We start from the raw sequence: 27,083 nt of genomic DNA, 5'->3' as shown, positions 1-27,083 counted from the left end.
GCTGCTAAATATTCAATGAGAGATTGTAATTTTAAAAAAAAAACAATCGTTTAATTTTATCTAAAACATTAAATAAAGACTGGCAAAAATATTTTACACTAAACTTTAACTGCTATTTACAGTAACTATTTTTATTATTATTTCCTATATTCAGTAGTTACTGTTTGTTACCAATATAGAAGTTTTTAAAAAGATTTAAATTAACTGAAATATTTTTTGTCCTAAAACAAACATACATAGGAATATCTTAACAAAAAGTTATCATCCTTTCTCATACTTCTGATTCTAAATCAAGCATATTAGCCTTGGTTTCTTCACTGCATCAATAGTTTAGTTTACGAAATCTTCAGTAGGATTAGTGCCGTGTCGTGGAAAATCAGCGCTTGGCGCGAGAGTATACGATGGCACCCGTATATATGAGTGAGGTCGACAGACCAGCCGTGAAACATGAGAAAATTTTAAAAAGTAAACCCTGCTTTTCCTTGATTTTGAGCACTTTTCATTACTTTTTCCTTTCATTTTTATATATGTGCACGTGTTTCATTCCTGTTTTTCTTTTCCCCTTTTCTTTTCTGTTTCCCTCCCGAATTTTACAGCCCCATTACTTCATTACTTCGGCGCCCGGGGCCGTCGCCCCGCTTGCCCCTCCCCCATGGCACGGCACTGAGCAGGATCTTCATCACCTTCAATAGCAATCTTTTACTCATATACTACTATCATATTGATAAATTCTCTATAAATCTCTAACCAAGGAGGGATAAATGTTCCTTCCTGATCCCTCTAAATGACGCACTCTGAATCTCACCCTTTAACTGAATTATTTTTAATTAAAGAAAAGTGTGTTTACTTTAACAATCGTAAAAACATTTACGTCTGTTACTTTCGATGGGAGAAATGGGATTTAGGCGCTCTATTTCAAATAATGCAAGAACTGTACATTTTCAAGAACTGAAGTCTGCTGACATCACAGATCATATGGAATGATCGAAAGATCTTCTATCTTTCCTTTCCTATCTCAATCTGTGCTAGTGCTACCTACTAATATATAATATAGGGCGAGAGTATAGTACCTACTAAAATACAAACCTTTCTTCAACAGTTAACAAATTCATGTTCTGCCAAACTCGGTTATAGAGTTAAGAAATACAAGTTTTACTGACTATTTGGTGTTCTATCTTAGATATTACATGTTTAATATTTATACAGAATGGGTCTGCGTCATTTATATGTATATTGAGAGATCGGATTTCGTCTGCACGTACACGGAAAGAAAAGCAAATAATTGGGTGAAGTAATTTCTACATTTTGTGACTGAAATTTTGGAAGTTTATCCGGGGGGGAATAAATTTTCTTCGGGGGGGAGATTCCCCCCCGGGCTACCCCCTGAATTCAACCCTGCATCCATCAAGTTGGGAAGCACTACAAGTTGGGTCTCACATGTTTTGACTCCGGGCCAGAAGGCAACGCGGCAGTCCGAAACGTTTATTTACTGTTTCGGAGCCATTTCTGGACAGGGCGTTGACATGTGATAAAAAGTGGGTCCTATACGAAGCTCCACGGCGCCGTCATCATTGGTTAGCGTCCCATGAACCGATTTCAAAACAGCCGAAACCAGCACTGTACCAGAAGAAGGTCCTTCTGTGTGTTTGGTGCATCGTGCATCGGGAACTGCTACCAGCTGGTCAGAGTATCAATGCAACTGTGTAGTGTCAGCAGTTGAGCTGTGCTCAACAAAAACTCAAAACTCTGGAGCCATCACTTCTGAATTGCAAATGGGTCCTCGTTTACGGGACAACGCTAAGTCCCACGTGGCTAGGATGACTCAGGACACCATTCTCCGCCTTGGATGGGAAACAATATTGCAACCACTATATTCCCCGGGTATTGCACCGTCCGATTATTACCTGTTCCATTCTTTGGACAATCACCTTAGAGACCGCCAATTCAAATCCTTAGTAAAAGTCCAAAATGCACCTGATACCTTCTTCGTTTCACGGCCCACCAACTTCTACCGCGATGAATTCCATGGCCTTCAGGAACGTTTTCAGAAGGTCGTCGATGTTGATGGGGACTATTTTTGATCTTCCAGGTTAGGTGACGTATCGATGTTCGAAGGTGGTGGGTGAAAAAGCAACAAAACTTTTCTTGGTTACCTTTTTATTTAAATTTAAGACCTTGTATACAGAACCTATGTACACAAGATTGATTTTCTTTAAATTTCACTTAATTTCTTTATAGTTTCCTGACAAAAATATTTATTTATTATTCGTGACTAAAAAAAATAATTATTTTATTACACTGAGTAGAAATAAAAGAGAGCGAATGAAATCCAAACTGAATAAAAACATTGTTTCTCACCAAATTTTCCATTCTCTGTCTTTTAAAATACTTGTTAAAGCATATAAAAATATAATGTACTTACAAATCAGTTTAGTACCTTTGTTTTATGGCTGTATTTATAATATCTTGTTAAAATGTTTTTCTTTAAACTGTCAAATATAAATCGCAGTAAATTGTGTAATCTGCTGTCACAAAAATGTATCCTATTTTTCGATCGGTATGGAAAAACAATATTTCTCCATACTATTTTACCGTATATTATTAATTGTCAATAACTTTGTTACTTTTAAATGAAGGAAGCGAGATAATTTTACTATGATGTTTTTAAAGCTGGTCATTTGGGGGGGGGGGGCAGGAAACCATTTGGGGGGCCTGGAACCGATGGCCCCCCTTAGCTACACCCCTGAGTTTAAGGTCCCTCGATTCTGCTTCGAGGCTAAGGGATATGGTGACCATGAGAAATGAATGAAATGGTGGAATGAAGAAAGTGGGAGGAAACAGGAGAACCCCGAGAAAACCCACTACACGGCGTTTCTCCACCACAAAGCCTACTTAACACAAGCTGGGATCGAACCATGGACACCATGCACCAGAGATGAATTCTCTACCACTGAGCTACCGCGGCCCTGCTTGGGCTTGGTCGTCCATATCCAATCTTTCTTTTGACCTTGCTTAAACAACTTCTAGTTTTGTTCTAAATCCAGACTCCATATTGGCGTAGATATTAATATTACAGTCGATTGGTAAAATCAATCTTCCACATTTAAAAATTAAAGTACATACAACTACAAAAATAAGCATTTACCATAAAAACACTAGCTGCAAGTGTTCAAAATACATTTATGGTTTCTATAAAATCAATTGAAAATTGCTATTTTTAATTACGCAGGTAGTGTAAAACAGCAGTTTTCGACTCCAGCCGAGTTTAAGCTCAACCTAAACTTAGTTGACCAAAGTGAACTGACCCGACTGACCCGACCCGACAACCCGACCCGACTGACCCGACAACCCGACCCGACTGACCCGACCCGATAACCCGACCCGAGTGACCCGACCCGATAACCCGACCCGAGTTGACCCGATTGACCCGACCCGACAACCCGACCCGAATAACCCGACCCGACAACCCGACCCGACCTGACCCGATTGACCCGACCCGACAACCCGACCCGAATAACCCGACCCGACAACCCGACCCGAGCTGACCCGACTGACCCGACCCGACAACCCGACCCGAGTGACCCGACCCGATAACCCGACCCGAGCTGACCCGACTGACCCGACCCGACAACCCGACCCGAGTGACCCGACCCGATAACCCGACCCGAGCTGACCCGACTGACCCGACCCGGCAACCCGACCCGAGCTGACCTGACCCGACCCGACCCGTAACCCGACCCGAGTTGACCCGACCCGACTCGGGTCGGGTCGGGTCACGGGTCGGGTCGGGTCAACCCGACCCGTTTGAGAGCACTAGTGGGAGGTAATGGGAGAATCCTGAGAAAGCGCGAGCTGGGTTCGAACCAGGGACCCCACGCACCACAGGTGCATGCTCTACCACTGAGCCACGCAGCCCCTGTGTTATTACTTTAATGTGGCACTGAAAACACAAGATGACGTTCAGTGGCTCTGTGGTAGAGCGCTTATCTCTAGTGCATGGGATCCGTGGTTCGATGCCGGCCAATTTTGTGGTGGACATCATCATGCCCGTGGGTTGTCAGAATGCTCCTGTTTCCTCCCACATTATCGTTCCACCAATTATTCGATTATCATTCACTTGCTTAAATCATCCGTCTTCTTTAGCCACACAGGCATAATCATGGCAGTGGCAATCGCCCCCCCCCCAGAAGAGGAAACTTTCTTATTTTATATATATAAATAAAACCCATCCCATAGTTTGGAGCTCTTAAAAGTATCTCTAAGTAGCAGTATTACAACCCACTGCCCCCCTAGAAGTCTGTCCTGGATCCACCCCTGAATCATGGGACATTAAACTGAAAGGAACGAATATGTAAACACAACGGAAAGAGAAAATTGTGTTTTTTATTTTGAGGTACTGCCCAAAAAACGCGAATCAAGTATTTTCATTGATTCGATGTTTTTCTGTGTCACCTTATCTGTTTTCGTATTCAGGTAATCAAGTCCGCACACCAAGTCATGTCATTGCACCACTGAAGTAAACAATGTTGGCAACAAACAAACAAAACCGAAGCGCAACTCCACTCCCATTAAAGTGGCAACGCTGTCCTCTAGAATCGGTGTCCCAGTTCACGTTCAACCATGTGACTCTTATGTAAGAGGAAACTTCTGATTAACTTCGATTGGGAAAATCGAAGGACACACCAATCACAATACAATATATATAAAAGCAAGAACAATATATTCAAAACACAATCAAAGGAATTGTTTTAAGATATCTGTGTGTGTATACTTTTTTGTATCAACGCTTCACTAATAGTAATAATCATTCTTCCACGGATGAGTAAAAAAGCACAGTTCACACACCTTGGTCTGTTTCTCTGCGACATTATTGGGGTTTGGTTTCTGTTCCTTGTAACTTTGTCACCAACACTCTTTAATGTGTTAAAACTCAATACTTACGCGATTTCGTAGACAGGTGTACCGATTCCAGTTCAAGTACATTTCACTTTCTCGGAGAAGACGAAAGCCAAACTCAACGCAATTCTCGGTCTACACATGAGCAACAAGGCCGTCCCTGGCTTCACATGCTGACGAACGCACTAGGCCTAAATATAGCGAAGGCAAGTCAGTAGATGAGAGACTTTTGCTTTGCATCACCCACTCGCTGTTATATGCTGCACTCGGTCTCCTTTGTCTTTGCACTAATGCGACTGTCACTTAACATTTTTGCAGCCAGAAAAAAAGAATTCTAACGATGCTTTCTTTTTTTTTTTTTTTTCGCTTTACATTTACCACTCAATGATTCCTCGAGTGTCTGATAGGGTTCTTCAGTTTTCTTTTAAAAAATAATATCCTAAATTAACACAACAGAATACGGCGATAGCAAGAAAAATTATGGAAAGGTTGTTGGGTACATTTTTCTTCATTTTCATATGTCTGTTATTTATTCCCCCTTTTGTAATGTAATCTTCTGCTCTCGCATCTCAAAATCTTGAAGGGTCTCGGATATAGAAAAGAAAGATTAAATCGGTCATTTTCTTGTTGATTAGATTGGAATTCAGCATTCCTTTCAACGCCGAAGCTATATGAGGCATGTCCCTACAACTCAGGGGTGCACCCAAAGTGGGGTTCACCGGGCCAGGACTCACCAAATGTCGTAACTCGACTAACATTCGTAGAAAATGGAATGAAATGAAATCTTTTAAGTTTTACGTTCCACGGCTATGCCGGCTAGGCTACAGGGACTGTGATGATGAGAAATGAATGGAATGGTGGAATGAAGAAAGTAGGAGGATACGGGAAAACCCACGCACACGGTGTTTGTACACCATAAAGCTCACTTGGCGTGAGCTGGGATCAAATCATGGACCCCATGCACCAAAGGTGGAAACTTTACCACTGAGCCACCTCATCCTTTAACATTCGTAGACTTTGTTAACAGAACTATACTTGTATAACAGAGAAATGATTGACGTAGGCTAAAGATTTGGTTTTCTGCCTCATTTGTACTCCTTCTTTTCTTATAAAGTAATCTAGTTCTATTATGTTTTCTTAATATATATATATATATATATATATATATATATATATATATATATATATATATATATATATATATATATATATATATATAGGTGGAAGTCATTAACAATTACTTATCATCTTTTCGGAAGCAGAATAAGACAGGTTCAATACTACATAGGTGCATTGGATTCTCACTCCAAAATACTTTGGACGACTCAGAGCAAACATTTCTGGGTGCGCGAATCCTACAGCTTAATGTGGGATCCCAACCAAGGGCGCCGATCCCAGGGGGGCCGGTGGAGCCCGGGCCTTCCCCAAAGCTCATGTGAGCCCTCGTATTGTATTTATGAATGTACAATATTTGACATAATTTTAATGCAATTTGTCTTAAAAATCCTCATATATGCCTTCTGCATCTGAATCCCCCCCCCATTTCCAGAGAAATCGGCGCCTTTGATCCCAACCACATGAGTTCCCACCGGACGTACGCGTACATTTAAACTTTGCGACAGCCTCAATTCGTATAATTCGCATTGTGGAATTTACAGATTTAGAAAAAAAATACCTATGTTAAAATCAAGATTAAACACAATTACAACTCAAGACTTTATACATAGAGATTCGTCAGGTGTAATCTTAAAGTATTTTAACATAACCCCAATGATCGGGCTTGGCAACGCTGTGTTTCGTAGAACTTACTTATTTCTAGCGCTCTATAGTAACCGTTTTGTAATTGGTTATGTGCCCTTGTACATATTGCTGCGCTAAGTTAAGTTAGGTTAAATTAGCTGTAAAGTTAAAATGATAGTACCCCCTAAAATATATTTTAGGAAGGAAGGGATTGCTTAAAAGTCACATTCAACTTGCTCCCCACAACTGCCATGTTTGTGCACTCTATTTGGCAAAGTTAAGCGTGGTAATAATTATAATTTATATTACTTTTAGTACTACTACAAATAATAATAATAGTACTTACCCTGCTGCTTGGATTACACGCTGTACAGCACAAACCCATGAATGGTCTCTTGGCCGGAGCTTTGAACTCAAAAGTAGGAACATCTTTGATACGGTAAAGGGACCTCTCATTTGCCTGCAATAAATATATATATATACACAATAATTGTTGAAAAGTTTAGATTACAATTAAAAATTCATTTCATTTTTCATTATAATGAAAGTTTTGATACTTTTTTAAAAGTAAAGAATTTAACATGCTAAGCAACATTAGATTTTCATGAGTAAAACATGCGAAGCACCATTAGTGATATAGTAGCAAACAGAGTGGATTGATTTAAATCAGTCTGATTTAAATCACGATTTTAATCAAGATTTAAATCACTTGATTTTTTAAATAAAAATCGTTGATTTAAATCAAATTCCGAAATGAATTAATTTAAAGTGAAAGTAAGTAAAATCCCGTTTATCTTCTGTTATTTCGATTATGGAAGATAATAATCATAATACAATGAGACTCAAATCTATGTAAGCACAGTATGAAAACTAGTATCATGTAGGGAACGATCAGGGAAAATCCCGTTTGAACGGGTTACGGGTGAATCCTGCTTTCTTCTCTTTGTAACACAAGGTTTTAAAATTTCTATTCCAACGGGGAAATCACCATGGACATTTAAGATGAAAACTCTTTTGTGTACACGTCTATTTGTTTGTTTCCAGATAATAGGGGCGTATTTAGAGGGGTCCGATCCCCTCTCCGAAACAAGAAAAAAAATTAGATTTTAAAATTTTGGGCGAAATTTATGTACTAAACACAAAGAAGTTCCTCGGGATCGTAATACGACAAATTTTGGATGCGTTAAAATATCGAATAATACTTTTGATTAAGTGGATACTTGACCCCATTGCAGAACATGCCGCGATCTGCGATGTGATCGCAAAAAATTTGCCGTGCCTGTGCAGGAAAAATTGTCAAGAGGAAATAAAATAGCCAACAGAAAAGTATAAAAACGTGCCTGCTATGTATAGATGTCTTAAATACACGGACAACTCGCATTTGAACTGTTTTTCACGTCACATAAAGCATATTTTTAACAATCATAAGTGTTTCTTCTTCTGGAACTGATCATCTTGATTTTTTTATTTTGGAATTTCTGCAGAAAATCCCTACAAGGAATTCGTGTTATGATTCAGTTCAAAGTCTCTTATCGTCGCGAATTGTGTCGAGGAATTTGAAGCTTTAAAATATATAAAACGATAATTATGCCTGTTGTGCTGTATGATTGTGAAACATGATCGCTTACGCTGAGGGAAGAACGCAGACTGAAAGTATTTGAGAATAAAATCCTGAAACGAATATTCGGAACCAAAAGGAACGGAAATGAGGAATGGCGAAAACTTCATGATGAGGAACTGCATAATTTATACCATTTACCAAACATTGTTAGGGTCATCAAATCTTGGAGGCCCAGGTGGGCAGGACATGTAGCGAGAATGGAAAAAAGTAGGAACGCTTTCAAAGTTTTAACTGGAAGTCCAATCCGAAAACGACCATCAGGAAGCCTAGGCGCAGATGGGAGGACAATATTAAGTTGCATCTCGCAGAAATAGGAATACAAAGTAAAAACTGGATCCAGTTGACTAAGGATAGAAGTCAGTGGAGAGCTTTTGTGAACATGACACTGAACCTCCGGGTTCCATAGGTCATAGAGTGAGTTACTTAATTTTAGGCGAAATTTATGTACTTTATATGGATTTCGTGCAGCTAGCTAGTTCCAATTGTTTAAAAATATGCCCCTGCCAAATATCAGTAACCTTCGTGAAAAGAAAAGTGTCATGTTGATATACATTGCTGTACTTTTTCCTTAATGCTTAAGAAACATTGTTTGGGATTGAAATAGGTTAATGATTGGGAATTAATTCAAAATTTAAACCCAATACTTTCACGTAAATGACATAATTAACATTTAATACTAATTCCTAATGTTTTTTCTTCAGTTCGCGACTTGTATTATACGAAGAAAAATATTTGATTTAAATCAAAAAAATCGATTTAAATAAAAAAAAATCAACAAAAATGATTTTTTTGAAAAAAATCATGATTTTTTTCCACCCTGGTAGCAAATCTGCACGTCCTGCGCACGCGCAGGACACTATTGTTGTCTGAATGAATATAATACACAATTAAAAATATTTATGGCTAGCAAAGTAGTTTTAATAACACGTTCATAATATCTTTAATTTAGAATTTCTCGATAATTACTCGAATTTAAGACGTCCTCGAATCTAAGACGAACCCCGATTTTGCTGGGTTAAATTAAAGAAAAATAGTAATATGTTCCGTTTTTAGTATTACTAAAGCGCTCTTTGATATTGATCATTTTCGGTTATTTTTATATATCCCTCTCCCATCCCCATGTTGCGGGGCACGGCTTGATAAAAATTATCCCAGGCACGAATGTCGTGTATGTTGAAAATTTGATCGAGATCGGTTGGGTGGTTCAAGATTTAAGTTAAATTTATTTTTATATATCAATCTCCCCTTTCCCTCTCCCTCCCAAGGTTCTACCATCAAAGTGAATATATATATATATATATATATATATATATATATATATATATATATATATATATATATACACATATGTTTTATTTATTTTTTATAATTCCCCCTCTCCTAAGTTCTACCGTCAAAGAGAATAGATAAAAACACTCCTAGGCCAGCACTGCATCTATGTCAAAAATTTGATCGGGATCGGTCAGGTGGTTCAAGAGAGTAAGAGTCGCAAACATAGTCACTTTCAATTTACGAGAATCGGAAATCAGAAGTTCTTTGTTCACAGACACCGCTATTAATATATATTCTTGTTTAAAGCAGAAAAAATCCTCAGCCATAAAACTGCCGGTGGGTTCAGTCTGGTGTGAGGGGTCCCTAGTTAGATCACAGGTTATGTAATTATGATGTCAGTGCGTTTTCTCGGAGTTCTTCCGTTTCCTCCCATTCCACGAAACAGTTCATCAGTAGTTTTCCTAGCTCTTTATTCAAGAATTCATGAAACTCTGAACAACAACAACTATCAAAATTCTCAACATATCAAAAGCTTTTTTTAATCGAACACTGGGTACTTTTAGGGATGCGCACGAGACAAGATTTCTAGCTGTCTCGTCTCGAAAATGTGCTGTAAAAGTGATGTCTCGACTCGAAAAATGTATATTTTTCTATTGGAAGAGCCGTGTCTCGACTCGAATTTTGTCAGGAAAATCCTGTCTCGACTCGTCTCGTGCGCATCCCTAGGTACTTTTAAGTAAATTTAATTTTTCTTTTATGAGCGTTATTTATGTTTGTTGTGGAGTGTTTATTTTAAAAAAATGTGCTAATTATCATATGACATGGTCCGCCCATCTTCCGCACGTTCTTCATATTTTTCGTAGTATACGGCTAATATGAAATTAAATGAAATCTTTTAAGTTTTACGTCCCACAGTTATGCCGACTAGGCTAAAGGAGACGGTGATGGTGAGAATAAATGAAATGGTGGAATGAAGAAAGTAGGAGAACCCCGAGAAAACCTACGCAAACGGTGTTTGTCCACCAAAAAGCTCACTTGGCGCGAGCTGGGATCGAACCAAGGATTCCATGCACTAGAGGTGAACGCCCTACCACCGCGGTCCCTCCCCCCATCTTAGAGGTTACGCTTTAATTCTTCCTACTAGATTATATGACAAGTGTGTGCATTATGCAACTTCCCTCGTTCACTTCTTCGCTCGTATCTTCGACGCACCACATACTTAATCTCAGGACTTATTTTGGAAAAAAAAATCAGCATCTCTGCAATTTAGGACTAACTTCCTGATGCACACAGTACAACAGGAAGATAGATGATTGTAAGTTGTAAATTACGAACTTCGATTTAAAATTGTCCATAAACACTTTTCATTAGATATATCCGGAGCAACTGTACCTATGGAAGCTATAACGGCATATTAAAGTTGTAGTTTGTTATAGAGGGTAATCTCAAAGTAAGATTTTTTTATTCTTCTAGAAATACAAAGAAATATTTATTTTGAACAATGTGTACATCATTCTAAAGTTTGTACATTTATCTATTTTTCTACATAATCACCATTTGGGTCGATAATCACCATTTTTGTAGGTGCTGTGGCACTTTTGTATGTTCATGTCTCGCCTGATTACCGCCATGTGTTTGAGGAAGTATTGAATCTCATCGCTTAGGCGAAGAGGAATGCCACCACTCACGTGATTGCTGTTTAGTATCAGATGTGAAGTTCATTGCCCAGGTTTTATCACCCGTGACAATCGATTTTTCATCTCCGCAGCAGCGAAGAAATATGTCATGAATTTCATTACGACAAGCTCCAAACTCCCTACATCACTTGCAGTATTCCCCATACAGTTCCGTCAATTGGAGGTAAATTTCAATTGGTTTCACGCCTTTCGCGTTGAGAAACCGAATAATTGAACAAGTTTCACACTTGGTGGTATCCCCAAGCAAGAGCTCCGATAAAAACGGCTGCCAAACCAAAAGTGTGTCTCCCAGCAAAGTACGTGCAGGCCTGTTTGGGAATGGGCGAAACAACCGTGCTGACAACAGCAGTGGGAATAGTTTCCTTTCGTCCTGCGTCCCCAGCGCTTTGGACACTTTACTTCTGAGACTACCCACGTACAATATTTGTAGCACTTATGCACAAATAATAATAATAATAATAATAATAATAATAATAATAATAATAATAATAATAATAATAATAATAATAATAATACACTCGGAATATATAATGAAAGTACTTCTAGCTCATGTCAGATCAAAGCTTATAAGCCAAACTACTTGTACTGTCGAGTTAATATTATAAGTCAACCCGATAGCTTGATTGCTAACGGATTGAAATAGTGTAACAAGATATTAGCTCGTCAAATGCAGCATATATTAAACAGAGATTCTTTATTCCAGGGAAACCGTTGTAAATAGATACCAATGAATAGAAAAGTTGCCCCTACATTAAGGTATTGCAGACGACCTATATCTGATATAATTAACAGGAGACTCCTCTTTGAAAACTTATTTACAGTTTGCATATTTTGATTTGTAAGTATAGTGGAAAGCTCAATGACAACTTTGTTAAACAACTTGAAAACCTCGCCAGCGTAATTAAAGTCTATCATTCTTCATCCATCAGGGATCTTCCGGTTCTCTTTGTTGGTCTATTTTATTCCTCGTCGATAATAAAAAGATCCACTTCGAACATACAGAAGGAATTTAAGATTCTATCGTTACGATATAAACTACTAAAGAATATTACTAAGACCATTTGCTAGTTGTTTTTTATCTAGTTATGTAAATCGGAAACTACTTGGCCAAGGTCAAAAGGCCTTAGGAGTGGACCAAACGAGGAATCCTGTCTTCCTTCAAGGCCGCAAAACAACCGGAAAGTCATTGAAAGGATAGTGACTTGTTGCAATGCAATAGCTCTTTAAAACATATTACGTGCTGATTCCTTAGCCTATCTACGGAACAAAATTATAGTAGGTCGAATATTTTTCTACCGCTATTTTTTTTTCCGCAAAATAAATCAATTTAAAACTACGTGAGCTACTCCGAAATTTCGTGGATTGAGAACACTATTCGGAGTTCAAGTCAGTAGGAGGTTTGCTGTGGGTTTTGCGTTTCTGCCGCCGTCACCGTCTCTAGCGATGCATTAGTTTGCCATGTATTTTGAAAGAAATAATTACATTTCATCCGTTAATCTTTACTACGGAATAAATTGGTCACTGGTACGTAATAACATGTTTTTTTCTTATGCTAACTACAGAACGGATAAGAAGTCTGAAGCCTATTGTGTCGTCTCATCTGTATACTAACTGATGAAGCAGAAAACGTCGCCATCACTGAGTTGGACTGAGGTTTGGATGTCGGATGTCGTTGCTCTAGTAAAGCACTGATCTCTGATGTGTGGAGTCCCGGTTCGATCCCAGTTAGAGCCAAGTACTGTTGTCAACGGCTCGGCTCACGAATCAGTTACCACCGAGCCAACAGCTCACCCAACTGAGACGGTTCGAGACGATGGCTCACCTGAGCTGAGCGAACCAAGCTGATGGCTCACCTGGGCCGAGCCGAACCGAGCCAATGGCTCATTTCAATCGAGCCGGCTCGAGCTGTTGGCTCAGCTGAACTAAGCTGAGCCCATGGCTCAGGGCTCAAGCCAAACCGGTTCACATCCTAGTGCCAAGTGAGTTTTGTGATGAACAAACACTGTACGTGGACTCTCTTAGTGCTCCCCAATTTCCTCACGCTTTCTTCTATCACTTCGCTCATTATAATCAACATCACTATTTCTTTTAGTTTCGACGCATAATAGTGGGACACTAATTTAAAAAAAAAAAAAAAGCTGGGATGTCAATTTTCAAATACTTCAATAATAATAATAATAATAATAATAATAATAATAATAATAATAATAATAATAATAATAATAATAATAATAATAATAATAATAATAATAATAAATGGGATTGGTAACCATTAAAGTTAAGTTTGTAAAATTAAAGTATGATCCTCAACAACGAATGCATTCACTCTAAGAAAATTAACCCTCGCAAAATTGATTTCAAATGACGCCACTACCGAGAAACCTAACAGAAACTTTTCTGTTATCTACATCTGCAACATTGAAAGAATCGTGAGAGGATTAGAGTCGCGTGAAGAGAAGCTGACCTGCGATAGAATTCGATAGGTCTAATAACCTCCTTTCAAAGGGAAGAAAGTCACTTTACAACTTTTCTACATTAAATTACAACGAACAAACTGAGAAAGCATGAGAGAAAGCGAAGACGTTTTGTTTTAACAGGACTCTGACCATCACATAAACAAAAATCCACAGCCATACTACATCATCTCACCTCGAAATTTTTTTTTACAAGATTCACTCACTTTATTCGGTTCACATAACGCGCATGCAAAATCCGGTGGGAACATAACACATAGTTCGGATAGCACGTTAAATTTAAACAGTGAAATCTAAGTTTCACTCATTTATTCCGCACTACCAACATATTTGGCATTCGGAACGTCAGTGTGTCTAACGTCAGGAAGTACGATGCTTATTGTGATCTTAGCATAGGTTTCTGCAAACAATTACGACGCCCCATCAGACGACGAGTTATGCGACAGGATATCTGAAGAAAAGCCTTAAAATCCCTTAGTCAGGGTTTCTCAACCTGGGAGGTCGAGAGAGAGTTTCGTAAGGGAAAATGAAATGAATTTTTTTAGTTTTACGTCCCACGGTTATGCCGGTTAGGCTAAAGGAGACGGTGATGATGAGTAATTAATGAAATGGTGGAATGAAGAAAGTGGGAGGAAACGGGAGAATCCCGAGAAAACCCACGCACACGGTGTTTGTCCACCACAAAGAGTTTCATAAGGGATCGCGAAGATAAGCGGAAGTGATATCTTGGAATCTAATAGTGGAAAATATTCTTAAATATTATTTTGAATGTTGTTTTGATTGTTGAATGTTGGCATATTTTTATTTTTATACAACTGTTAAGAACAACAAAATATATAGGACTACTAAGCACTTTCAAAAAGACCAACTAAACACTTTTTCTACTAAATACACCAGAAAAATACAAATGCAACAAAACCTGCATATTGAAATACAATTGGAACTGAAATCTAATTAGATACGTATATGTGTGAGCGAATAGTATATTTTTCCAGCAAGCTGGCCATAATGAAGGTAGATTTTGGTGTGGGATTTTATTTGTTTCCTAAATTTTAAATGTAACTTTTTCCTAACTTGCTTTTAACAACTTTTGGTGATACTGAACACACACACAACAACGTATCAAATTTACAATAATAATGAGGTAACTCAAAGTGGCGGCCTCTCGAATATTAAAATAACTTTTTAAACAATTGTCCATTTTTTTAAAACCAAAATTAGAAATCACTTTATTTTCTTATCATATGACCCAAAATTAAGGGAGTTTGGAGGCCGTTTGGAAACTTTAAAACTTGATAACTGCCTTAATTTTAAATAACAAAACTTGAAAACTTGAACACACTTAATAAAACTTGATAACCCCCTTGAAATTTTCAAACGGCCTCGATTTTAAAACAGAACGACGGATCGGATTCGATATTTGTAGTATGAATGAACTAACCAAATTTGGTTTTAATCCATTCGCTTTTAGGGATGTTACTGTATCCACTAGATATACACAAAATGGATTTTACTATTATAGAAATATACGGATATCGTGAACTCTCCGCAATAGGTACATTAAAAATCCCACACAAGCTTATTACAAACCAGAAATTATAAGGGGTCGCTGGCAGAAGGATGTGATAAAATGGGGTTCGTGATAGGAATTAGGTTGAGAACCACTGCCTTACGTAATACTATTCCTACGAGATGGCTACACGTGCAGTGATCAAAGGCCACCGAAGAGTCTACATACCTTCCAATAAGGTCGTCTCCCTGCTTTGACTCTGCCACATGCATGGCCCAGCATTTTCGACAAATTCCTCGGCGCCATTTCATTTAAATGGATCATAAATAAATTGAAAACAATCTGTCGTTTTAACGTCTTTGAACTCCACTGATTAAAGTTCAGGGCGTTCACTTGAATATTTGTGTGAACTCGATTCGCCCAACTTCACATCACACGATCTTCCTCCGCCAACGACCAAGTACTTCATTCAGCCAGACAACTCAGATTTGTTTTATGAAAACAATTATCTGACAACAGCCCCATAACAACTCACAATGAAGATAAAATTTATCAAGTGTTTAAAAAACATTTATACCAGGATATTGACAGGTTCACAGTACGTACATTCTTCCCTTCCCAGTGAGAATCCATAATTTGTCTCTCCTTTTTTTTCTTCTCCGTCTGTTTCACTATAACTTTCCTGCAAATATATCCGATGTTTTTGAATCTTGGTATCTGCTTTCTTTGAGGCTAAGAACTAAGCCTATTGCTCGGGGTTGAAATCCTCAAAATAAGGAATCAAAGGGGTTAGTTAAATCAACTCTTAAGTTAAAAGCTTCATCCATAGTGTGATGTATTTTCAGTAACTCGATATTATATAAGTCCCCTGACATAGGGTAACTTATTATCAGAGTTACAACCAAATGTAAGAGGGAAAACAGTCTCCAAATATGATGTGTCCAAACTAAAATGAAGGATTTTTTTAAATGGACAAGTCGTTTAGGCTGTACACTCTTTATGCGCCCAATGTTAAATGAAAATGCAACGTTGCCATTTACCTGGACCCACAACTTAAGTGAATGAAGTTATTGTCTTTTACGCTAACATGTCGATGGCCAGTCCTCATTCATCATATTCTTACAAAATGTATCCACATCCCGAATGGTAATACATAGCGTCAAGTTATTTTTCATTAATCTATTTAGCATCTAAGAGAAGATACCATCTCTACCCTACTCCTCTACTAAAATCGGAGCTCGTGTATCGTAGTCGCTGACATTCTCGCCTCTAGTGCTAATGATCCCGGGTTCGATTCACAGTGGGGACACTCGGTCGGAAATGTGTAAAAGCTTTTGCAGGCTTGTGTGAGGTTTTTTTCTCAGTTTTACTCATTCCCACCACAAATGCCCGGATAGTACCTTACATAATGGTCCCAGGCTACTTCCTTCCTTCCCAATTTCTTTCTTTCTCATCAATTCCGCGAGCAATGTGATCGCCGAGAGACGTGACGGGCTAACATGCCCATAAATGCCGAAAGCCCTGAAATCTTAATTCGTAATCTACTTAGAGCGGAAAAAGTAAAAAAAAAAAATTACTTGTACTTCTGTTAACAATATTGATGAGCAAAAGCGATAATAAATATCGAGCAGTAGTTGTTCTGAATAGATTCAGCGTCCAAAGAATAGGTTACACCTTCTCCGTTAACCCTCTATTATCTGGGAGTGATAATCATCCATTTCCGGTTTCACGCTTTATTACTATAGTAACACAGAAACGGCAGCGGACAGCGACAAACGAACTTTTTAGTAATAGATTCAGCGTCTTAAAAAAGATTCCACCTTTCCCTATATCTCTCTACTACAACCGAAAGTGGTAAAAATTTTACTACTTGACAGATTTATTAAAAACAGCGCGGCCAATTTTGCCCCTCCCCCCTCCGCCGCCCAGGCAATCCACATAGCAGATGCATTTCTGGTTAATTTCCTGGCACATATGCAGCCGAGCATACATATCTGGTTATTTTTTGGCACACAACCTCGCAGATAAATTTGTGGTTAATTTCCTGGCAAATATGCAACCATCATTGACGCGCTGCTTTGTTGGTAGTCTACAACCAATACTAAATACATTGATGGGAGAAACATGGTCTTACGTCAGCTTTAATTTCTTTTCCACCTATTGTGGACTATTTTCATGCTGTTTATGAGATATGAGAACTCAATTATCTGCTCTTACATTCAAAGTAGTCCTCCTTGCAAAGCAACGAACTTTGCTAGATTAAAACACTGCCGGAAATAATCCTCGAACTAATTCTCCAAAACGCTTCGCAATCTGTTTTTCGATGCGAAAAGTGACCCCCACGATGATATCAAATAAATTTCCTTTTATTTGCAATTTCAGTCACCCGAGGTAATGTTCGAATGTGGCCACTGCTAATAAGGAAGTCCTTCTGTGACATGGCCTACAGTTGAGAAACATTAAGTCTGACTGATAAACTTGAAAGTTCATCGCCGCAGAAACAAAACAGCTTGTCATTGGACTTTCTTTTATGCAATTCAATTGTCAAAATTGTTGTTGCCCATCTCGAAACGATCCTGCTCTATGTATACACTAGTTGTTGCGCCCAAAACTTCGAACCGCTGTACACCATAGGTTAGTATGCAGCGGTTCGAAGTTTTGGGCGCCACAACTGGTGCATACTATAGGTTAAAATCTTGTTCAATTAAAAAAATCTAATTGTTTACATTATTATTATTATTATTATTATTATTATTATTATTATTATTATTATTATTAAGTATTCTACCTTTTAGGAGGTCCTGGGATTTTTTTTTAAGATTTGGGCCTGGAAATCTTTCTTTCACGTTCCTCTTCAGCGTCCTCCTTTAACTCCCAATATTTTTTTCTATTTTTTTAAATCATCGATCAGTTGTGTTCTTCTAACTCTTCGCTTTACTTCCAGCTTTTCCTCTTTTGCAATATGAAGAAGGAAGTTTCATTACAAGATGTGTCCAATCGAATGGCTTTGTACGAAGGATGCTAGATAAGAGCGTCCTCTTCTCTCCTACCTGTTTTAAAACATCTTCGTATCTTCTCCATCTTCCCCCAACACCACATTTCGAAGTTCTCTTAGTATTTCTTATCTAACTTCCATACTGTGAAAGCCTCTGAACCAATACAACCCCATACTCTATATATATAGCACTTCATCCAGCTTCTTCCTTAAAATGAAAGTGAAATGAAATTTTTCAGTTTAACCTAGGCTAAGGAAGGCGGATGAATTGGTGGAACTAGGATGTGGGAGGAAACGGAAGTACATGAGAAAACCCACGGACATGATATTGTCCACCACAAACTTACTTGGCCTGGGATCGAACCAGAGATTTCACGCACCAGAGGTAAGTACTCGACCACTGAGTCACCGTTCTCCCGAGCTTCTTCCTTAGTCCAATGTTAGTTGGGAGTGATCTTTTCTTGTTGAATGCGTCTCTTTGGTGCATTTAACAAATTTGAGTTTCCTCATCAACCAACATGGGGCTACACAATATTAATGCTCAAATCTAAATAAAGTTACGAGTCTTGCCCTGTTTTGAAATAACTAAATTAGAACAATACAATTTTCACATTATAATTGAATCGTGGTCATCGGCAAATTACCTCCGCAGAGTTTCACCAAGCAACATCTTCTACTGTCAGACACTCAAGTAGTAGCGTAGATAGCTACTGTTTATTAATAGGATTAGTCTGACGCACAGACTGAGACGTTTGCCGTTTATTATTAGGAATTTCAGTGGTTGTAGTAACTAGATTATATCTATATCATATACATGCAATTAGGTTATTAGGTGGCTAAACACGCGGTTGAAAAAAAAAAAATGCTCAAATCTAAATAACGTTACGACTCTTGTACTATATTGAAATACTTAAATTGGAACGATGACATTTTCTAACTGTAACTGAATTGCCACAATAGTTCTAAATTGTCAAATTTGCTGCACACTAGGGACATCTATTAGCGTCGGGCAGGCAAGCGATGGCTCACGTTACAGAAATCTGAACGACTGTTTATTACAAGGAATGATCGGAAAGTAATGTTACAAAGTCTGCGGTGAAACGTGTATATATTGTTTCATACAACCAATACAGCCAAAAGATAATGCATACATGAGGTTATTTTTCGACATAGTCTCCATATCGGTTGAGGGACTTGTCGCATCGTGTGATGAGTTTGAAGATTCCCTTCTGGTAATAATAATAATAATAATAAAAAAAAAGCCCTATCTTTGTGTGTTCAGCAACGTTGTTACGTAGTGTTTCACCTCCTCGTCTGAAGCGAAGCAGAATACCGTACACAATGTGACGAACGCTTCCGAACGACATTCCCAATTCTGCCGTCAGATGCCGTATCGTGATCCTTCTGCTGTCCTGAATCAGCTCCTCCACGCGAGCGGTGTTCAAATTGTTGACGCCGTGCTGCGTCTGTCACTGCGTTCCTCGTCGGTGGCGTTAAGAGGCCTCATCCCAGCGAAATTAGAATACCGCTAATTTTACAGTAATTATGTGATATCTTCAAATATATAAAAGATAATTGAAATGCGGAACAAGAGCGCCCTAGACAATATTATTTTGTGTGAGGTATCGTTATCACAAGTCACTTAGTGGCTTTCCGTTTCCAGCCGTTTAGAAACGCGAAAATAAATGCCGATTTTCAAAATTGCCAGAAATCGAAAGCAGATAAGTGAGTCGTGATAACGATATCGTTATCACAAGTCACCTAGTGGCTTTCCGTTTCCAGCCGTTTAGAAACGCGAAAATAAATGCCGATTTTCAAAATGGCCAGAAATCGAAAGCAGATAAGCGGGTCGTGATAACGATATCTTATGTAAAATGATATTGTCTAGGGCGCTCTTGTTCCACATTTCGATTATCTTTTATCTATTTGAAGATATCACATAATTACTGTAAAATTAGCAGTGTTTTAATTTCGCCGGGATGAAGCCTCTTAAGCCGAAAACTTTCGACATCATTCTGCGACATGCTGATCAGACATTATAGACTCTCTTCGTAAACCTCTATCAGCTGCAGATAAATTTCGTTTACATGTTTACGGCCACAGAAATCGAATAGCTGAGTGGACTTCTTCGGGAGACCAATTTTCTAAACGAATCACCATTTGTGTCTACCTACAATAGTGCCGTAGGTGGCGGCTGGCTGAAACTCTGTACAGTTGCCAACTCTACGTATTAAAATTACCACACACACTCTTCATTCCTCTGTAACAGACTACAGAAACATCGTCCCTGTAACTTCAATTTCTGATCCTCCCTCGTATTATGAATTATTATGTCACACTGAGACACTTGCCGCTTACAGGTGTTTCCAAACGACTATTTCCCACAGATTCCCATTTCCCAAGCAATCATAGACGAACTAAAGTAGCGAAAAGAATTATCCAAAACTTTTATTAACGAACACTTAGTATTGTTCTGACGTGTTGTTAAGATTAATGTGCTTATTTCTGACAGGTAACATCTCAATCCGATTATCTTTCCCTTGAGCAGTATAACACCTGTCTCGGGTTACGAAAATAATGAGGTTGCGCAGTTCAATAGAGTCACTCCCAAGCATTAAAAAAGGGAAATAAAGATACTTTCACAAGGAAAATGTGAATAAGAAACATTGCCTTTTCTTTTCGTTTAATGAAAAAACCTGTTATTAACTCACTGGTTGTCTTGACCCAAGGTGATTACCCTTCATTACAACAGAGGTTGCGCAACAAAATCGAGTCCTTTTCAACAGCTCTTCGTAACCTCATACAAGGAAAAAATGGAATTATTTTCATTCTGACAAAATCTATGAGAGGCCGTGAGATTTTATTATTATGCTAATATGATTAACCCTTGCACTACCAACGGGAGTACTTTGTGATCATCACTTTTTTTTTTTTTGTAATTATTCTTCTAATCGTTTCTTTAAAATTGTACAAGAAATGTAATTTCTCAACACGTTTAGCTAGCCTTACGGTGGTGCAAACTGAACGTTAACGTGTCTCATAAATTTGGTATTTTAAGTTGGTGGGCACAAAGTAGCTCTACTCGCTGGTAGATGTGACTGACATTTAGAGGTGTCACTCCTAGATGGCAGTGTAATAAATAGTTGTTAGTCTTAACGCATGTACTGTTCATTTCAACCCCTGTAGATTTTTGTGAGAGTTTCTAATCTGTTTCTATTGCGAGATATATTTAATCTTAACAGGTGGGTACAAAATGACTCGCTTTGGTAGTCCGCGCTACAAAAAAAAAAGTCTAGATAGTACGAGGGTTCATTTATGCCTCTACTCTTTATTTATTTTAATGGAAAATTACGGTATTACACAAATAACCTCTGTTACACTTCACATAACTTATCTCGACAAATTTCCCAGGTAAAGGAAAACTGTCAGAGATTGAGATTTAACTTGCCACACAGAAGGTAACTACCTGCTAGAGTTCGCGAGATTCATTTAAGAGTCTTCATCACAGCGAAATTAAAATACCGCTAATTTTACAGTAATTATGTGATATTTTCAAATAGATAAAAGAAAAATAATCGAAAAGTGGAACAAGAGCTTGCTAGACAATATTATTTTGCATGAGATACCGTTATCACGACTCACTTATCTGCTTTCGATTTCCAGCCTTTTACAAATCGGCATTTATTTTCGCGTTTATAAATGGATGTAACTAGGTGACTCGTGATAACCGTACTTCATGCAAATTAATATTGTCTAGCGCGCTCTTGTTCCACATTTCGATTATCTTTTATCTATTTGAAGATATCACATAATCACTATAAAATTAGTAGTATTTTAATTTCGCAGTGATTAGGGCTCTTAACTTGACCAACTAGCTCGCCGCGCAAAAGATAAAAATCTGCTAGGGTTCGCGGGCTTTAATTTCTTGCATTTGCCACGTAAAAGATAACTTTCTGCCATTCGGAAATTTAACTTGACAAGCTTGCCACGTGAAAGACAGCTGTCTGCTAGGGTTCGCGAGATTTAACATATTTGTCGTGCAAGAATAACCATTATGTATAGTTCATGAAATTTAACTTGTCATGCTTAGCCGCGCAAAAGGTTCCACTCTACGTTTTAACTTTACAAAAGTTTTTGACTATAGTGACCGCGATGACTCGTGAAGCCTGGGATCTACACCAATCATAGAACTGCTTTCCGTCACGTGTCATGCATCGGAGCAATTCGGTACGAATCGTGGAGCTGCCTTCCGAACGTACAATTGAGAAAACGTGAAACAGCAGAAGTGTAGCAACAATGTTGCCAAACTTAAACGTGGCAAACGATCGACCCCCCTCAAAAAAGTACTTAAATAAACACTGACAACTATTCGAATTAAGCGGTAACAAAAATAATGGTAAATATAAAACTACAACAAAACGAAACTTAGCGGCAATCCGACAATACTGCACCCTCAAGAGAAGTTCTCCGTACAACGTGAGCGTCCGTCGACACTGGCAAAATTTCATGGGTGGAGGTTTACGACCGGAACACACCCTCGCGTTCTATTGAGTGGTGAAACTGGTAAATCTAGGTCAAGCTTCACGACTCATTGCGACCACTATAGCGTTCCAATAATTCTCATATATGGCACTTCATATATACACATAACCTTTTAGTCAGGGGCGGCGATAAGGGGTCAAAAGGGGGCAGTTGGCTCCCACTTTTTTTGAAGTGACCCCTTAATGTATATAGTTTCATTTGGAAGTGTTAAGTTTTGTGTACATATTACTGGTTCGTAGAAAAAATGATGCAATATAATATTTGCCATATAAGTTGCGTGAGTACGTATTGGTTATTTGTCTTCTCGTAGAGTTAAGACAGCTACAGGAATTGCGTTTTAATTTCAGTTCAAAACAATTAATATTGCAATTGCGTATTTCTTTAAATGTCATATCAAATGCTTGTAATGTTTACTGTCTTTCATTTTCTAAGAGTAATAACATACATTTAATAGCATGTGTGGAATTAAAAATATAAGTTGTTCATTAATCCCTAGTTTCAATATAATTTCTACAAAACAAGGCTTATTATTCATTACTCTGATTAATATTATCCTTTCTACTTATTTGTTTTGCAAATTTGTTATTAAATAATCTGATCACACAATTTTCCAGACAGAATTTTAAGATGTTCATAGCAAGGAATCAAATCTCTTCTTATACTTTCGTTGTTTAAGAGTACAAAGGGCTAGTACCTACTTGCGTTGCTCTTGTAAATTTACTTAATAAAATATGAAATACGATATTTTAACTGAAAAAGATGGTATGCTAGTAGTTATACAACCTTTCGTCAAACAAAGTGTTAGAAACAACCAGGAAAACTAACACTGATATACAAATATTCAGATCATGTCTTGCCCCCCCTCCCACTTTTAACGTCCAATCGCCGCCACTGCTTGTAGTAAAGACAAACTTGGGAGAGATTAACATGTACACCTTTATTAGACTAAATCCTCCTTGTGAGTAGGACACAACCTCAAACAACGTTGGGTTTTTATTCTCTGTTTAATTAAAAACTAAAAAAAAAAAAAGGTTATTTATTAAGCTCACCAGAATCATTAGTGACGGCTAAGAACAATACAAACTACGTTTTATTTGGTTTCCAGTTCGAACATAATAGTAGAAAAAATCTCACTTCTACATTATCTTCCTTTTGTAGCATATCCATACCTCACGTAGTTCGAATGATATTCCACAGAAAAAAAAAAAGTGAATATTACCATGTGAAAATTTGTATGAAAGTCAAGGTAATGTCAAGTGTATGACTTCATTGCACGAAATCAAGAAACACTTTCCCAAGTATCTCATCAATTTTAATTACGTACTGCTCAAGGAAGGAAACACTGTTTATTAAAATAATAATAATGTGATGAAATAAATACATAAATAAATAAACCTACACGTAAGAAAATAATTACATGACGTCTGAAGCAAATACGCGGATTTTATTTTATTATTATTATTATTATTATTATTATTATTATTATTATTATTATTATTATTATTATTATTATTTGGTACTGTGGCACAACCGTAGAGTACCCAACAATGAAGATGATCCAAAAGTGGGTTGGAGGGGGTAAAGGCGATAGGGTCTATTCTTAGGGCGACGAATCAATCATAAAAACGATTTCTCGCTATCTTTTAACGTAGTTGCTCTGACTCTAGTAACGTTATTTTAGATTTTGGTTTTCATTCAGAACTGTAGCTAGGGGGGACGAACGGGGCGGTTGCCCTGGGCGCTGTTAGCAAGGGGGCGCCGAACGAGCAAGAAGAAAGAAAAGGTGTCGGAAAAGAATAAACGACACGGAGCCCCGTAAAAGAATTAGCGCCCTACTAAATTGTTGTTGGTTTGCAAAGAAATATATTTGTTAAAAATTTTCTTGCTCGCTCCGCTCGCAACCCAAAATTTTTAATAAGAGTCACAACAAGTTTTTACTTTTTACTTAAAGAATGTTATACACGATGTGTTAATGGCGATATGATATACAAGGTGTCGAGTAATGACTTGTAGTGTACGCACGAGCATTTTCAGACTCAGAAACAAAGTCTGAAATACGTGTTCAGCGTTGTGATGGCGATGAGTTTACTTAGTTAATCACGCTCTTCTACCGAATCGGATTGCGGGAATGAATTTAAACAAGGGGAATAACAACATATTCGAAATTGTAAAGTTGGGTCAGAACTTAACGAATTTCGTCTTTTTCAAAGACTAAAAGACCAGTGATTTTTTTTTTTTCATTCCATTGACATATCAAATGCTTCGAATTTGAAGGAATGTATTGGTATAATTTCTCCATCAACTAGTTGTATCGCCAGGTTATGGTTTTGTGCATACGTATCGGTTGTACTGTGTTTTATCTATCTGCATACAGACAAAACATAAACCTTCCGAATTTCCGTAATTTTTACCGTAAAGGAACTAAGACTATGGCTTTTTAAAACCTGGAGGTTTAATGATGCGTTTATAAAACCTCTCCAGTGACTTCTTACAAAACTGAATCCAGTTTCTACTTTGTATTCCTATTTCTGCGAGATTCATCTTAATATTGTTCTTCCTCATGCGACTAGGTCCTTCCTAATGGACGTTTTCCGATTGGATTTCCAGTTAAAACTTTTAAAGCGTTCCTTCTTTCGCTACATGACCTGCCCACCTGAGCCTCCTAGATTTGATGACTCTAACAATGTTTGGTAAAGGGTGCAGATTATGTGGTTCCTCGTTATGAAGTTTCCGCCATTCCCCATTCCCGTTCCTCTTAGGTGCGAATATTAGTCTCAAGATTTTATTCTAAAATACTTTGTTTGCGTTCTTCCCTTAAAGTAAGCGACTGTGTTTCGCAACAATATAGAACAACAAGCATGATTATCGTTCTATATATTTTGAGCTTCAAATTTCTCGACAGAATTAGCGACGACAAAAGATTTTGAACTGAATGATGACACGAATTCCCTGCTTTTAGTCAACATTTAATTTCTTCGTGGATATGATTTTGGTCTATCAATAAGGACCCTAGATACTTGAAAGTATCCACTTTATCGAAAATATTATTTGATACTTTGACGCATCCATAATTTGACGTATTACAGGGCTCATACTAGAGACCTGCACGGGCCGAATTTTTCGGCCCGAGCCCAATCCAGCCCGAAAGTACCTAGGCCCGGCCCAGCCCGGGCCCGAAAAGTTTTGGAGATTTTCGGCCCGAGCCCGGCCCGGCCCGATAAGTTTTTCAAAATTCTTGGCCCAAGCCCGGCCCGGGCCCGATAAATTTTAAAAGTTTTTGGCCCGACCCCGGCCCGATAATTTTTTTTTTAAATTAGCTCGAGCCCGAATTTTTCTCAAAATTTAGTACTAAATTTGACCTAACCCTCAGAAACATTTTCTAAACTTTGGTTCACAACCTGACACTAGCCTTCCGAATGGTACCATTGCCTCCTAGAACTTTGCCTGTCATCGAGAGAACAAAAACTCCATTCCCTGTATCAAAAATCTAACTTAATTGATTTTTAGCATAAAGTGAAGTTGGTAATATTGTTTTGCGACAGGAAAAACATTCCCACCCCTTCTTTTTATATTTTGAGTTCAGTGAAGGTCAAGGTCAGAGCTCCATTTGCCGCAATCCATTATAGTGAAAGTGGAGCCGCTAAGCAACACAAACTGTAAATAGCTATTGCATTCTTTGTAACATTTTTCACGGACACACTTCTTAAACATTTGGCTTTATTCCAATTATCGTTCAACGAAAGTCAATAATTATTAAAGAATTGAAATTGATCGGCCCCAGCCCGGCCCGACCTGAAGAGAAATCAGTGTCGGCCAGCCCAAGCCCGGCCCGGCCCAAAGAAATAACAGTGTCGGCCCGCCCAAGCCCGGCCCGACCCAAAGAAATAGCAGAGTCGGCCCGCCCAAGCCCGGCTCTGCGGGCCGGGCCGGGCTTCGGGCCTCGGGCCAGGCCCGGCCCATGCAGGTCTCTAGCTCATACTGGTCTGGTATCTTATAAATAGTTGAAAAGTGACCAAAATCATACGAAAAAGTGACCAAAAGCACATGAAAAAGTTACCAAAATCTCATCATGCCCCTTTTTTTTCTTTTGTCAATTTCTCCTTACCTCTCTCTTTGTTTGTTGTTTTGTTTCATTTCTTCTTCTTTACTTCTTTTTGAGCTTCCTCCTTTCTTAGGTTTTCTATGTTGGCGCAGAATGCTGCGCATATCATGGACCGAAAGGAAAAGGAATGAAGACGTACTAAAGGAAGCTAATCAAGGAAGACAGATCATGAAGATAATAGAAAAAAGAAGAAACAGCATGCTGGGCCATCTTATTCGACACTCCGATTGGATC

At 38.2% G+C, this 27,083-nt stretch overlaps 1 protein-coding gene across 4 annotated transcripts in view; it reads right to left on the bottom strand.

Annotated features, from left to right (window-relative positions):
- Positions 1-27,083, bottom strand: part of mino (glycerol-3-phosphate acyltransferase mino) — a 228,361-nt gene that overhangs the window by 81,645 nt on the left and 119,633 nt on the right. For all 4 annotated transcript variants that reach the window (XM_081734695.1, XM_081734696.1, XM_081734694.1 and 1 more), the window contains one exon: positions 6,983-7,096. In XM_081734695.1, the coding sequence (XP_081590821.1) occupies positions 6,983-7,096 (114 nt within the window). The remainder of the gene's footprint in view (positions 1-6,982; positions 7,097-27,083) is intronic.

Source organism: Thermobia domestica, chromosome 12 (assembly GCF_964235325.1).
Source record: "Thermobia domestica chromosome 12, izTheDome1.hap1.1, whole genome shotgun sequence".
In the NCBI taxonomy this organism is placed as follows: Eukaryota; Metazoa; Arthropoda; class Insecta; order Zygentoma; family Lepismatidae; genus Thermobia; species Thermobia domestica.
Note: the sequence above shows the minus strand (reverse complement) of the source record. Positions and strands in the feature narration are given on the sequence as shown.